The sequence below is a fragment of the Oncorhynchus clarkii genome, chromosome 27, assembly GCF_045791955.1.
Source record: "Oncorhynchus clarkii lewisi isolate Uvic-CL-2024 chromosome 27, UVic_Ocla_1.0, whole genome shotgun sequence".
In the NCBI taxonomy this organism is placed as follows: Eukaryota; Metazoa; Chordata; class Actinopteri; order Salmoniformes; family Salmonidae; genus Oncorhynchus; species Oncorhynchus clarkii.
The window spans coordinates 9,657,844-9,672,243 of NC_092173.1; the positions used below are offsets into that span (position 1 = coordinate 9,657,844).

Genomic DNA, 14,400 nt, shown 5'->3' on the forward strand with positions numbered 1-14,400 from the left:
TCAAAATAGAGTCTACAATGGAGTCTACTTGGAAAATACATTGGCGCCTTTAAGTGTTCTTGTGTTTACTTTTCCCATTTCTTTCCCTCGGTTGCGTACAAGAGGAAGTGCAGGCTAGGTCATGGTCTTTGGTACGTGACAGAAGTCACATTTCCTTTTCAACCCAATATTCTGTAAAATGACCTGAAACTCTCTCTGCATAAAAGCTCCCTGAAAAGCTCTCTTTAAAAATCCTTCTGAAAGAGCTACAGTGCCTTCAGAAAAGTATTCATCCACATTGTGTTGTGTTACAGCCTGAATTCAATGGGATAGATTTCTGTTTTCTCACCCATCTGCACACAATACCCCGTAATGACAAAGTGAAAAAAAGTATTCACACCCCCTTTCTGTGACACAATTGAGCTCAGGTGCATCCAATTTCCTTCGAACATCCGTCTCTACAACTTGATTGGAGTCCACCTGTGGCCAATTCAATTGTTTGGACATGATTTAGAAGGAACCACACCTCTCTACGTAAGGTCTCACAGTTGACAGTGCATGTCAGAGGTGGGAGTTTTGGAGGATGACGGAAAGTGATGTGGAGCTTGAACATAATGGTGGTTGAGTCAAGGAGAATTGGACTATTGTCCAAAAGAATGGAAAACGGAGCACAGTAGCATACAGTGCTGAGAATGTATTTACTTGTCTTGTAGGATTACGGTTTATTCATGAGAAGCAGCTGATCGGATTACCAATCTTGAAGAATTCATTTAAGATATCCAAACTGGTGGAGAGAGTGCTGGGTAAAGTGAAAGCTGTGAGGATTACGAGAGGCCCGTTTGTTCAGATCTTTTTGTACTTCTGACGATCATAAGGAAAGTGTGTTGCGTCTCACTCGACGGTTTGACGTGTCATGTGTGTCTCTTTCGGGAACAGGGCAGCCCTCAAGGGGGTAATATCTGGCGTCTCGTGGGAAGTCGATGTTACAGAGATGAAAAATGTTCCTGGAGTGATTGATGCACGTCGGATGATTCGTGTGGTAAATGAAGAAAAAGTGAAGTCGGTTCTTTTGTTTTTTGATATAGAGTCTCTCCCTATTCAAGTGCGGTTGGGGTAAATAAACTACCGAGTCAGAGCATTTATCCCAAGACCAATCATTGTAAATCTTTTGGACATGTTTCAGGTGTTTGCAGAAGGGAGAAGCTGAGATGTCCAAGTAGTAGAAATGTAATGTCATGTGTTATATACAGTTGAAGTCGGAAGTTTACATACACCTTGGCCAGATACATTTAAACTCCGTTTTTCACAATTCCTGGCATTTAATCCTAGTAAAAATTCCCTCTCAGGTCAGTTAGGATCACCACTTTATTTTAAGAATGTGAAAAGTCCGAATAATAGTAGAGAGAATTATTTCTTTCAGCTTTTATTTCTTTCACCACATTCCCATTGAGTCAGAAGTTTACATACACTCAATTAGTATTTGGTAGCATTGCCTTTAAATTGTTTAACTTGAGTGAAACGTCCCACAATAAGTTGGGTGAATTTTGGCCCATTCCTCCTGACAGAGCTTGTGTAACTCAGTCAGGTTTGTAGGCCTCCTTGCTAGCACACGCTTTTTCAGTTCTGCCCACAAATTTTCTATAGGATTGAGGTCAGGGCTTTGTGATGGCCACTCCAATACCTTGACTATGTTGTCCTTAAGCCATTTTGCCACAACTTCGGGAAGTGTGCTTGGGGTCATTGTCCATTTGGAAGACCATTTGCGACCAAGCTTTAACTTCCTGACTGATGTCTTGAGATGTTGCTTCAATATATCCACATAATTTTCCTACCTCATGATGCCATCTATTTTGTGAAGTGCACCAGGCCCTCCTGCAGCAAAGCACCCCCACAACATGATGCTGCCATCCCCGTGCTTCACAGTTGGGATGGTGTTCTTCGGCTTGCAAGCCTCCCCCTTTTTCCTCCAAACATAAAGATGGTCATTATGGCCAAACAACATCTTCACAAGGTTCATTGCTGTTGTTCTGGGATTGATTGGCACTTTTCGCACCAAAGTACGTTCATCTCTAGGAGACAGAACACGTCTCCTTCCTGAGCGGTTTGACGGTTGTGTGGTCTCATGGTGTTTATACTTGCGTACCTTTGTTTGTACAGATGAACGTGGTACCTTGGTGATTAATGGCACTACCAAGTTGGAGAGGAAGTCAAGGAAAATAGATACAGTGGGGGGGGAAGTATTTAGTCAGCCACCAATTGTGCAAGTAATCCCACTTAAAAAGATGAGAGAGGCCTGTAATTTTCATCATAGGTACACTTCACCTATGACAGACAAAATGAGAAAGAAAATCCAGAAAATCACATTGTAGGATCTTTTATTAATTTATTTGCAAATTATGGTGGAAAATAAGTTTACATTTACAAATAATTTTTTTACAAATCGAATCTGTTTTCCACGTTGATTCAACGTCATCACATTGAGTGTATTGGTTGAAACAACGTTGGTTCAACCAGTTTGTTCCAGATTGTATTGCCTTTTCATATGCATTAGAGTTCACTCAGCTGCATATTGTTTAAACCATAGACTTGTGTAATTAGCTATATTTGGTGCGAGGAGCCTCATGTCAAAACGTAATTTTCAAACGTGTAGTAGGACCGCATTATTTTCATCCACCCTTGCCTGATTGAGTCCAGCATGGTTTTGCTGCGTTCATAACAAGTGGGAAACTTGGAATATACTAGGTCTATTTGTTAATTTTGAGAATGGGATTGTTGTGTGCATTCACATGCTTTGAACTCGACTGACAAATGTCAACCATAAACTATAAGTACAGCTATCATGCTTCCAAACAAAATCTGGTGTTAAAAAGGCACAATAATATATATTTTTTTATAAATTAAATTTTGTTTAATTTAATTGCCGAAAATTAAATCGAAGTAATTTCCTTAGTATGTGACGTCAGAGTTTAACATGTGGGGGAAATCGGAGTTCAAAGATTATTTCCCATTTGTAATTACGAGTTGGAGGTCCGTCAATTGGATTTTCCCAGTCGTATACGGTAATTACGAATGTACGAGCTGTTATGAATGCAGCATTAGACAATGTCGTTTGACAGCTGGCCAGTGGATCGCATGCGCCAAAAGACGCTGCTGAATGAATAGGAGGGAAATCACCAACGACCCAATAATATCGGGCGCCTTGCATGTCATCTGCTCAAATTATGACCATCTCGCCGCCTCTGCTTTCTCTAACTAAAATATCTGTTTCCTGGACCTTGAATGGCTCTGGTCACCGTTCAGCGTTCGCCAACACCCAGCGTTAGCTCCAGTCCCTGCGTTTCGGTGAGTTGTCGAGCCTGTTCGTCTGTCATAGCACGGGATTTAAGGCTCACTTCTACTGGTATTGTTTAGGGTGGCTGTAGCTAGCTAACATATAGGTTGTTGTCCCATGCGGTAGTTAGCTAGGGGAAACACTTTTCACAGCACTTCGATACCGAAGTGACCTTTTCGTGGCAGGAGACTGAGGATAAGGTTAGGAAAAGGGTTCGGGTTAGCGGATATGGTCTCCTAACCTGCCACGAAAATCACTTTTGTAGCGAAGTGGGGTGAAAAGTGTGTGTCCCAGCTATCTACACTATAGCTGATTATGCCCTGCTTTTTTGTGTGTGCATGCGTTCCTAATAAATTGTTAAACGGAAACGCGTTTTAGTTGTCTGCGTTGTGTTGCGTATAAGTATACACGTTTGACTTTTGCATGGACACAGTTAAACTTTCCAGTGTCCAGGGAAGTTGTCGCTTAGCGACCAGTCGATGGCTGGTCGGCCAGCTAGCCAGTGAAGTTTCTCAACTTGTAGCTAGCTAGTTAGCTTGGTATAGTGACTGTTTTGCAATGCAAATGATTCCAGTGCAAATCTGACCTGTTTATCCCCAAGTCAATTATATAAATGGTCTAAAAGAACTCAAAGAAGCCAACTCATCATAGCTTAGCTATCTGTCAGTGTCAATCTTTGTTGGCGAGTTTACTGTTTACTCAGTCACTGCCATAAATGTATAGACAGTGGTGTAAAGTACTTAAGTAAAAATACTTTAAAGTACTACTTAAGTCGTTTTTGGGGGTATCTGTACTTTGCTATTTATATTTGACTTTTACTTCACTACATAAATAAAAAATATATACTTTTTACTCCATACGTTTTCTCTGACACCCAAAATTACTCGTTGCGTTTTGAATGGCTAGCACGACAGGAAAATTATCAAATTCATGCACTTATCAAGAGAACATCCCAGGTCATCCCTATTGCCTCTGATCTGGCGGACTCACGAAACACAAATACTTTGTTTCTAAATTATGTCTGAGTGTTGCAGTGTGCTCCTGGCTATCTGTACATAAATAAATAAACAATAACATTGTGTTGTCTGGTTTGCTTATGTAATGATTGATACTTTTAGTAATTACATTTACTTTTGATACTTAAGTATATTTAAAACCAAATACTTTTACTTAAATAGTATTTTACTAGTTAACTTTTACTTTTTATATTAAGCTTTCTTTACTTTTACTCAAATATGCCATTTGGGTACTTTTTTTCCCATACATTTTATTACAACAGACCTAGCCAAAACAATGTCATTACTCTCACAACAGTTCCACATCAACTAGGCTCAAGTTATTATTTTAATGTTTTGCATGAAAACCGGGTTAGTATGACATGGCTGTCCAACTACATTTTATGACCCGCATTGGGAAAGATTCCATATGACATATCGAGGGTTGCCTGGCTGGCTGATATGCCAGCGGATGATTCCACATAAGGGTTGTAAGCTAGACAGCCTAGCCCAGTGGTCGACAACCCTGTTCCTGGAGTGCTTGACCAACAGAGCTAATGATTCAGTTCTGTGATTGCTTAAATTCAATATAGTGGACTATATAGGGACTAGGGTGTTATTTGGGACGTATCCATTGAGGGCAGTCTGAGGTCTGTTGGCTAGAGAAAGAAAAATGGCCAGTATAAATGGGAAAGATGAACTATGTTTCTCTCAAACAGCCATGAAAACAATTAAAGCAAAGGTCAACACAGAAATGATGTGTTAAGGGCTCCAGAGTCTCCTATAAGTGTTCAGTTGGGTTGAATTCTGGTGGCTGAGACACACACCCTTTAAACCCCAAACAACAACAGTCGATGATTAAGGTAGTTGCTGACTACAGTAGTATGCGTTCGATACAAACCCAATGACTATAGTTGGTCACAAATGTTTGATCTTGAACAGAACTTACATCAATCAACATGTCTCAATCAAAATGATAATAAACAAACGAATCGAAACTAACATGTCAAATCATATTTTTCGCTGAGATGGCCAGTCAATTTGAGTAACGTTATTGTGTATTCTACATAATGACACAGTTTTACGTAATGATGTCATCACGCAATAACATCACAACATCATTTAGCAACAAATCAACCTGCCTCTAGCAACTTCCCCTGAAAATTTGTTGGCTTGGCAGGGTCTTGTTTCGGAGGACGCAATTTGGATATCATGAAAAAGGGGTCAAGGTATCCCCCGCACCTTTCTGATTCAGAGGGGTTGGGTACAGATTACTTCCGGCGCCGACAGAGATGGCCGCCTCGCTTCGAGTTCCTAGGAAACTATGCAGTTTTTTGTTTTTTTACGTGTTATTTCTTACATTAGTACCCCAGGTCATCTTAGGTTTCATTACATACAGTCGAGAAGAACTACTGAATATAAGATCAGCGTCAACTCACCATCAGTACGACCAAGAATATGTTTTTCGCGACGCGGATCCTGTGTTCTGCCTTACAAACAGGACAATGGAGTGGATCCCATGCAGCGACCCAAAAAAACGACTCCGAAAAAGAGGGAAACGAGGCGGTCTTCTGGTCAGACTCCGGAGACGGGCACACCGTGCACCACTCCCTAGCATTCTTCTTGCCAATGTCCAGTCTCTTGACAACAAGGTTGATGAAATCCGAGCAAGGGTAGCATTCCAGAGGGACATCAGAGACTGTAACGTTCTTTGCTTCACGGAAACGTGGCTCACTGGAGAGACGCTATCCGAGGCGGTGCAGCCAACGGGTTTCTCCACGCATCGCGCAGACAGAAACAAACATCTTTCTGGTAAGAAGAGGGGCGGGGGTGTATGCCTTATGGCTAACGTGACATGCTGTGATGAAAGAAACTTACAGGAACTCAAATCCTTCTGTTCACCTGATTTAGAATTCCTCACAATCAAATGTAGACCGCATTATCTACCAAGAGAATTCTCTTCGATTATAATCACAGCCGTATATATCCCCCCCAAGCAGACACATCGATGGCTCTGAATGAACTTTATTTGACTCTGCAAACTGGAAACCATTTATCCGGAGGCTGCATTCATTGTGGCTGGGGATTTTAACAAGTGTAATCTGAAAACAAGACTCCCTAAATTTTATCAGCATATCGATTGCGCAACCAGGGGTGGAAAGACCTTGGATCATTGTTACTCTAACTTCCGCGACGCATATAAGGCCCTACCCCGCCCCCCTTTCGGAAAAGCTGACCACGACTCCATTTTGTTGATCCCTGCCTACAGACAGAAACTAAAACAAGAGGCTCCCACGCTGAGGTCTGTCCAACGCTGGTCCGACCAAGCTGACTCCACACTCCAAGACTGCTTCCATCACGTGGACTGGGACATGTTTCGTATTGCGTCAGACAACAACATTGACGAATACGCTGATTCGGTGTGCGAGTTCATTAGAACGTGCGTTGAAGATGTCGTTCCCATAGCAACGATTAAAACATTCCCTAACCAGAAACCGTGGATTGATGGCAGCATTCGCGTGAAACTGAAAGCGCGAACCACTGCTTTTAATCAGGGCAAGGTGTCTGGTAACATGACCGAATACAAACAGTGCAGCTATTCCCTCCGCAAGGCTATCAAACAAGCTAAGCGTCAGTACAGAGACAAAGTAGAATCTCAATTCAACGGCTCAGACACAAGAGGCATGTGGCAGGGTCTACAGTCAATCACGGACTACAGGAAGAAATCCAGCCCAGTCACGGACCAGGATGTCCTGCTCCCAGGCAGACTAAATAACTTTTTTGCCCGCTTTGAGGACAATACAGTGCCACTGACACGGCCTGCAACGAAAACATGCGGTCTCTCCTTCACTGCAGCCGAGGTGAGTAAGACATTTAAACGTGTTAACCCTCGCAAGGCTGCAGGCCCAGACGGCATCCCCAGCCGCGCCCTCAGAGCATGCGCAGAACAGCTGGCCGGTGTGTTTACGGACATATTCAATCAATCCCTATACCAGTCTGCTGTTCCCACATGCTTCAAGAGGGCCACCATTGTTCCTGTTCCCAAGAAAGCTAAGGTAACTGAGCTAAACGACTACCGCCCCGTAGCACTCACTTCCGTCATCATGAAGTGCTTTGAGAGACTAGTCAAGGACCATATCACCTCCACCCTACCTGACACCCTAGACCCACTCCAATTTGCTTACCGCCCAAATAGGTCCACAGACGATGCAATCTCAACCACACTGCACACTGCCCTAACCCATCTGGACAAGAGGAATACCTATGTGAGAATGCTGTTCATTGACTACAGCTCGGCATTCAACACCATAGTACCCTCCAAGCTCGTCATCAAGCTTGAGACCCTGGGTCTCGACCCCGCCCTGTGCAACTGGGTACTGGACTTCCTGACGGGCCATCCCCAGGTAGTGAGGGTAGGAAACAACATCTCCACCCCGCTGATCCTCAACACTGGGGCTCCACAAGGGTGTGTTCTGAGCCCTCTCCTGTACTCCCTGTTCACCCACGACTGCATGGCCATGCACGCCTCCAACTCAATCATCAAGTTTGCAGACGACACAACAGTGGTAGACTTGATTACCAACAACGACGAGACGGCCTACAGGGAGGAGGTGAGGGCCCTCGGAGTGTGGTGTCAGGAAAATAACCACACTCAACGTCAACAAAACAAAGGAGATGATTGTGGACTTCAGGAAACAGCAGAGGGAGTACCCCCCTATCCACATCGACGGGACAGTAGTGGAGAGGGTAGCAAGTTTTAAGTTCCTCGGCATACACATCACAGACAAACTGAATTGGTCCACTCACACAGACAGCATTGTGAAGAAGGCGCAGCAGCGCCTCTTCAACCTCAGGAGGCTGAAGAAATTCGGCTTGTCACCAAAAGCACTCACAAACTTCTACAGATGCACAATCGAGAGCATCCTGGCGGGCTGTATCACCGCCTGGTACGGCACCTGCTCCGCCCTCAACCGTGAGGCTCTCCAGAGGTCTGCACAACGCATCACCGGGGGCAAACTACCTGCCCTCCAGGACACCTACACCACCCGATGTCACAGGAAGGCCATAAAGATCATCAAGGACATCAACCACCCGAGCCACTGCCTGTTCACCCCGCTATCATCCAGAAGGCGAGGTCAGTACAGGTGCATCAAAGCTGGGACCGAGAGACTGAAAAACAGCTTCTATCTCAAGGCCATCAGACTGTTAAACAGCCACCACTAACATTGAGTGGCTGCTGCCAACACACTGACACTGACTCAACTCCAGACACTTTAATAATGGGAATTGATGGGAAATGATGTAAATATATCACTAGTCACTTTAAACAATGCTACCTTATATAATGTTACTTACCCTACATTATTCATCTCATATGCATACGTATATACTGTACTCTATATCATCGACTGTATCCTTATGTAATACATGTATCACTAGCCACTTTAACTATGCCACTTTGTTTACATACTCATCTCATATGTATATACTGTACTCGATACCATCTACTGTATCTTGCCTATGCTGCTCTGTACCATCACTCATTCATATATCCTTATGTACATGTTCTTTATCCCCTTACACTGTGTACAAGACAGTAGTTTTGGAATTGTTAGTTAGATTACTTGTTGGTTATTACTGCATTGTCGGAACTAGAAGCACAAGCATTTCGCTACACTCGCATTAACATCTGCTAACCATGTGTATATGACAAATAAAATTTGATTTGATTTGAAATGTGGAACACACGTTTCAGTTGAATGCATTCAGTTCTGCATCTGACAAGGCATCCCCTTTTCCCTATCCCTATGCTCCTTTGTGACCCCTCTTTCAAAGTCACTGAGATCTCTTCTAGCCTTGCTAGCCAAAATAATATTTATTTCTACATGACCTAAAGCATGATGGGGATGTTTTAATTGCTTAATTAACTCAGGAACCACACCTGTGTGGATGCTAGAGGTCAACCCATTATGATTTTTTTTAAATAAATAAAAAAATAATCGGCCTTCAGTGATATACCTCCTACTTATGACACTCCCTCTATTTTTTTAAATCTATATTTGTAATAATGACTACAACAATACTGAATACACACTTATTTTAACTTAATATAATACATCAATAAAATCAATTTAGCCTCATAAATAATAAAGTAAAAGTGCAATATGTGCCATGTAAAAAAGCTAACTTTTTTAAGTTCCTTGCTCAGAACATATGAAAGCTGGTGGTTCCTTTTAACACGAGTCTTAAATATTCCCAGGTAAAACGTTTTAGGTTGTAGTTATTATAGGACTATTTCTCTCTCTACCATTAGTATTTCATATACCTTTGACTATTGGATGTTCTAAGGTACTTTAGTATTGCCAGCCTAATCTCGGGAGTTGACAGGCTTGAAGTCATAAACGGCGCAATGCTTGAAGCACAGCAAAGAGCTGCTGGCAAATGCAGGAAAGTGCTGTTTGAATGAATGCTTACGAGCCTGCTGCTGCCTACCACCGCTCAGTCAGACTGCTCTATCAAATCATAGACTTAAATAAGAACCTAAGAGTTATTATTATTTTCAGAGTAAATAACCCATGGACACTAGAGAAGCTTTAACCAAGTATAATTCTTCCCAAAGGTTCTGTACAGCTGTAATCAGAGATATACCTCCTACTTATGACACTCCCTCTCTCCAATCCTTAGTTTATGGTTTAACAGGAAAAGAGTAACAAGATCCCAAACCCTTATTACTCCCTTCCGGTGACCTGTCCTCACCTCCTGACCTCAACCCCTCCATCTAATCCACAGATGCCCACCTGTCCGTCCTGAATCAACAGGGTGCTCTGCTCCCGTCCCCCAACACATTCCACAGCTATCTGTCCTTCTACAGAGAACCCTTAACATTCTCCTTTGATTCTGTCATTTATTTCAATGTTCAAAATGTCAAACCCAACAACACACAGAAATGTATTTTATTTTACCTTTATTTAACTAGGCAAGTCAGTTAAGAACAAATTCTTATTTTCAGTGTCTGCCTAGGAACAGTGGGTTAACTGCCTGTTCAGGGGCAGAACGACAGATTGGTACCTTGTCAGCTCGGGGGTTTGAACTTGAAACCTTCCGGTTACTAGTCCAACGCTCTAACCACTAGGCTACCCTGCCTATAGTTTCTGGATTTGACCATATTAATGACCTATCATTTAGAAAACAAAACGTTTATTCTTTCAGTGAAATACGGAACCGTTCCGTATGTTATCTAACGGGTGGCATCCCTAAGTCTAAATATTGCTGTTACATTGCACAACCTTCATTGTTATGTCATAATTATGTACAATTCTGGCAAATTAATTATGTTTTTTGTTAGGAAGAAATGGTCTTCACACAGTTCGCAACGAGCCAGGCGGCCCAAACTGCTGCATATACCCTAACTCTGCTTGCGCAGAATGCAAGAGAAGTGACACAATTTCCCTAGTTAAAATTAATTAATGTTAGCAGGCAATATTAACTAAATATGCAGGTTTAAAAATATATACTTGTGTATTGATTTTAAGAAAGGCATTGATGTTTATGGTTAGGTACACAGTGCTTTTTATCTCGAATGCGCTTGTTAAATCACCTGTTTGGCGAAGTAGGCTGATTCAATGATAAATTAACAGGCACCGCATCGATTATATGCAATGCAGGACAAGCTAGATAACTACACATGGTTGATCATATTACTAGTTTAACTAGTGATTACCCCTAAAACAATAACAATCCCTTTTTTTATATATAGATATTTTTTAAAGATAAGTTTAATGCTAGCTAGCACCTTACCTTGGCTCCTTGCGGCACTTGCATAACAGGTAGTCAGCCTGCCACACAGTCTCCTCGTGGAGTGCAATGTAATCGGACATAATCGGGGTCCAAAAATGCTGATTACCGGTTATGAAAATTAGGGTCGATTTCAAGTTAATCGGCCATTCCGATTAATCGGTCGACCTCTAGTGGACGCACCTGCTTTCAATATACTTTGCATCCCTCATTTACTCAAGCGTTTCCTTTATTTTGAGGGCACCAGCTGCCTGTCAAGTGATGTATGAGAGGCACCCATGTGAGGCTCTTTCTTCTCCTGAGAAAGAGCCTCCTCAGCTATGTTCTACTTGCAGGCCATTACCACAGCAAGATGCCATGCAGGTCAGGGTTATTATGGCTGGCATCCTCGGAACGATGGATGGTCATGATTACAAAGCATTATGGTTGACTGCCTTTGCTGTGTGTGGAGTGGATATAGTGCTGTCATATCCTTTAGCTCCATGTGTCTTATATCCCATTGGACACTGATGCTCCAACTTGAAGTGCATTTTTTTTTAAGCAAAGATGTTATCACCATACAAAGATAGGGGTGACAGATGGAAGATTTAGGCGTAACAATGACTATTGTTTAAGCAAGTATCAGCTCATACTGAAGCGTCTCGCCTATTAATTAAGCCTACTCTGTATTCAGAACATCAAACCTGAGAGAAGGATTGCTGGACGGTGGAATCTTCCTAGTAGCACACTAAATACTCCCCTCTCATTGGCTTGACGCAATCCCCTGTACCTTCTTCCTCCATGTGGTGGCATGGTGACCATGGAGACGGGCCTGTACATAGTATTACATGTATGGTGACTTAACCACAGGGAGAGGAGGAAGCTTGTGGTCTCTCCTCCACTTTGCTACTTAATAAACACCTTCCTATAGCAGCCTATTGGCCTCTGCTGCTTTCGCCATTGAAAAGACAGTGGGTGAAGTGTTTTGGAAAGTTTGTCTCGTTGAAGGGATGGGTGGCTCCCTCGAGTCAAGGTTCTCCTGTGTCACCATTTCTTAAATGCATTTTTCAAATGTCATATGCCTGGCTGTGGCAGCATCTGATTTACATCACCTGATGTGTGAGGATTTATGTCCAGGCGAAGGCTTTTTGATTTGCTCATGCTTTCTCTAGTTTGTGTGCCATCATGGTCGTGCACACAAGCCCAACAAGCAGAACTCTTTACATAGATTAGGCCTAATTGTAAGCATTTTTGTATTCTTGAGTATAGGTCTGGGCTCTGTCTGGGATTTTGTGTGTGTGCTCTTCTCACTGAAGATACATTGGCTGGATCACTTCATCCCATCCCGTGTGTCATGTACATTGTGTGTCTGCATAGGACATGGTGAATGTAGCCAGTGTGTGGTGCATTGGGTTTTATTAACCCAGTTCAGTATCTCTATGTGACTGGGCAGAGGTGGGTGGGATCTGCTAGGGCTCCCTTGTCCAGGATTGACAGCCTGATCCCTGGGAGAAAGTTCCCTGAGTTTGGAGATTACTGGAGCAGAACAGGCTGGGATTAGGGTCTGCCTGCCTGTCTGTCTGAGCAGGGACAACAGACTGCCGGGCCAGGGTGGAGAGAGAGGGACGCTTCAAAACAGGCCGGCAGCCATTTCAACCCTTATCTATTCTGCCTTGTTCTGGGTTTAGTGAAATATCACTACGGCCAATCCCATGACATGGATGAAAGTGGATATTTAGCGGCACATTTTAGCCGATGTGGAATTCATTCTCCTCTTTAAAATAAGGTTAATTCGCTCTTCCTCGGTGCCCGACGCAAACCGTGTTGCAAAATCTCCCTTGAATAGATAGCTATACACTTATGTCTAACAAGCCCAAATATGGACATCTTGTTTTGACTTGGTGTGGAATTCTTGTTCAAAAGGTCTGGCAGCATCACACCACCTAATATTGCTGTAGTATGAATTTGTTTGGCTCATTGTTAGTCATGAGACACTTGACTTGATTCATATTCATATGCTCTCCTTGTTCATGCCGGTTATTGTGAACAAGCAACCTTGTCTATTCATGTGACCGCAGCTTTTTGTCTGTATAATGTGTCATTACTATAGTCTGTTTATGGATACATTAGTGTGTATGTGCATGTTGGTTTCTGACTGGTTCTCTGCTCTCTCCCCAGGAGGCAGACAGTGGTGAGGATGACCGACGCTCCCAGCCCCGGAGGTAAGGCTAGACCATTAGCAGTAAAATAATCTCAAAGTATTGTAATTGAAAAACTATGAAGTATTTTTGGGCATTGCACTGACAACCTTCCAGGCCCTGCTGAATTTCTCAATTATTGTGTTCAGTGACAAACGTCTGTTGGACCTTTGGGAGCTCAGCTGTACTTCCAGCTACTGTCCACCAGAGAGAGTGTGTTGACAAGAGTTTATTTGCTGTATTGGCCGTTGGGTTGATATCAATACTGTCTCTTGGGTCAACTCAGCTCACATATACTGCTGCAGAGTCAACTGACTCTTATTTAGACTCAGACCCAGGCAGCAAAATGACCGACAGAGGGGTCGCAAGCAATCACGGGAACATTATAATGGCTGTACATTGCCAGTTGGGCTGTTAAAAAAACACGCACACACCTGTGCACAAAACAAGTGACTGCATAGCTCGTTTCAATTTACAGTATATCACACAATATATTTTCAAATATCTTGAAAAATAAATTTCTATCAACATGTAGACTCGCTCTTGACTAGCGTCATTGTCAGAATTTTTATTCACACTTAGTTTTAGGTCATTACAGGAGAAGGGTAGAAAAGGACTAATGGTTGCCATTTTGCATCTTCAAAACACTAGGCTATTTTGGAAATGCAAAATAGTTAGCCTATGTACGTATTTGGGTTGGGTTGTAGTACTCGTATGACTACTCCAGTTGTCTACTCCTGATGATCTATTTGCATGGTTGTATCTGTTATCTGTGTTACCTGCCGCTTGACGTCCGTGTGTGTGTTTTATAGAAGGACAAGACGTCACTGTTGTTTCACTTGTCTTGGCAGTTGGGTTTCAGTGTGGATCTCTTGGATTAATGCCTATTCATTCAGGACATATTCAGGACCTATTCAGGACATACAGTGCCTTGCGAAAGTATTCAGCCCCCTTGAACTTTGTGACCTTTTGCCAAATTTCAGGCTTCAAACATAAAGATATAAAACTGTATTTTTTTGTGAAGAATCAACAACAAGTGGGACACAATCATGAAGTGGAATGACATTTATTGGATATTTCAAACTTTTTTAACAAATCAAAAACTGAAAAATTGGGCGTGCAA

The 14,400-nt window shown here is 42.6% G+C and overlaps 1 protein-coding gene across 1 annotated transcript in view; it reads left to right on the forward strand.

The window, feature by feature from the left end:
• Positions 1 to 3,080: 3,080 nt before the first annotated feature.
• LOC139385469 (protein phosphatase Slingshot homolog 2-like) overlaps positions 3,081 to 14,400 on the forward strand; it is a 44,405-nt gene continuing 33,085 nt past the window's right edge. Inside the window, exons 1-2 of the mRNA XM_071130528.1 lie at positions 3,081 to 3,321; positions 13,258 to 13,301. Coding sequence (XP_070986629.1) covers positions 3,259 to 3,321; positions 13,258 to 13,301 — 107 coding nt within the window. The 5' untranslated portion in view covers positions 3,081 to 3,258. The remainder of the gene's footprint in view (positions 3,322 to 13,257; positions 13,302 to 14,400) is intronic.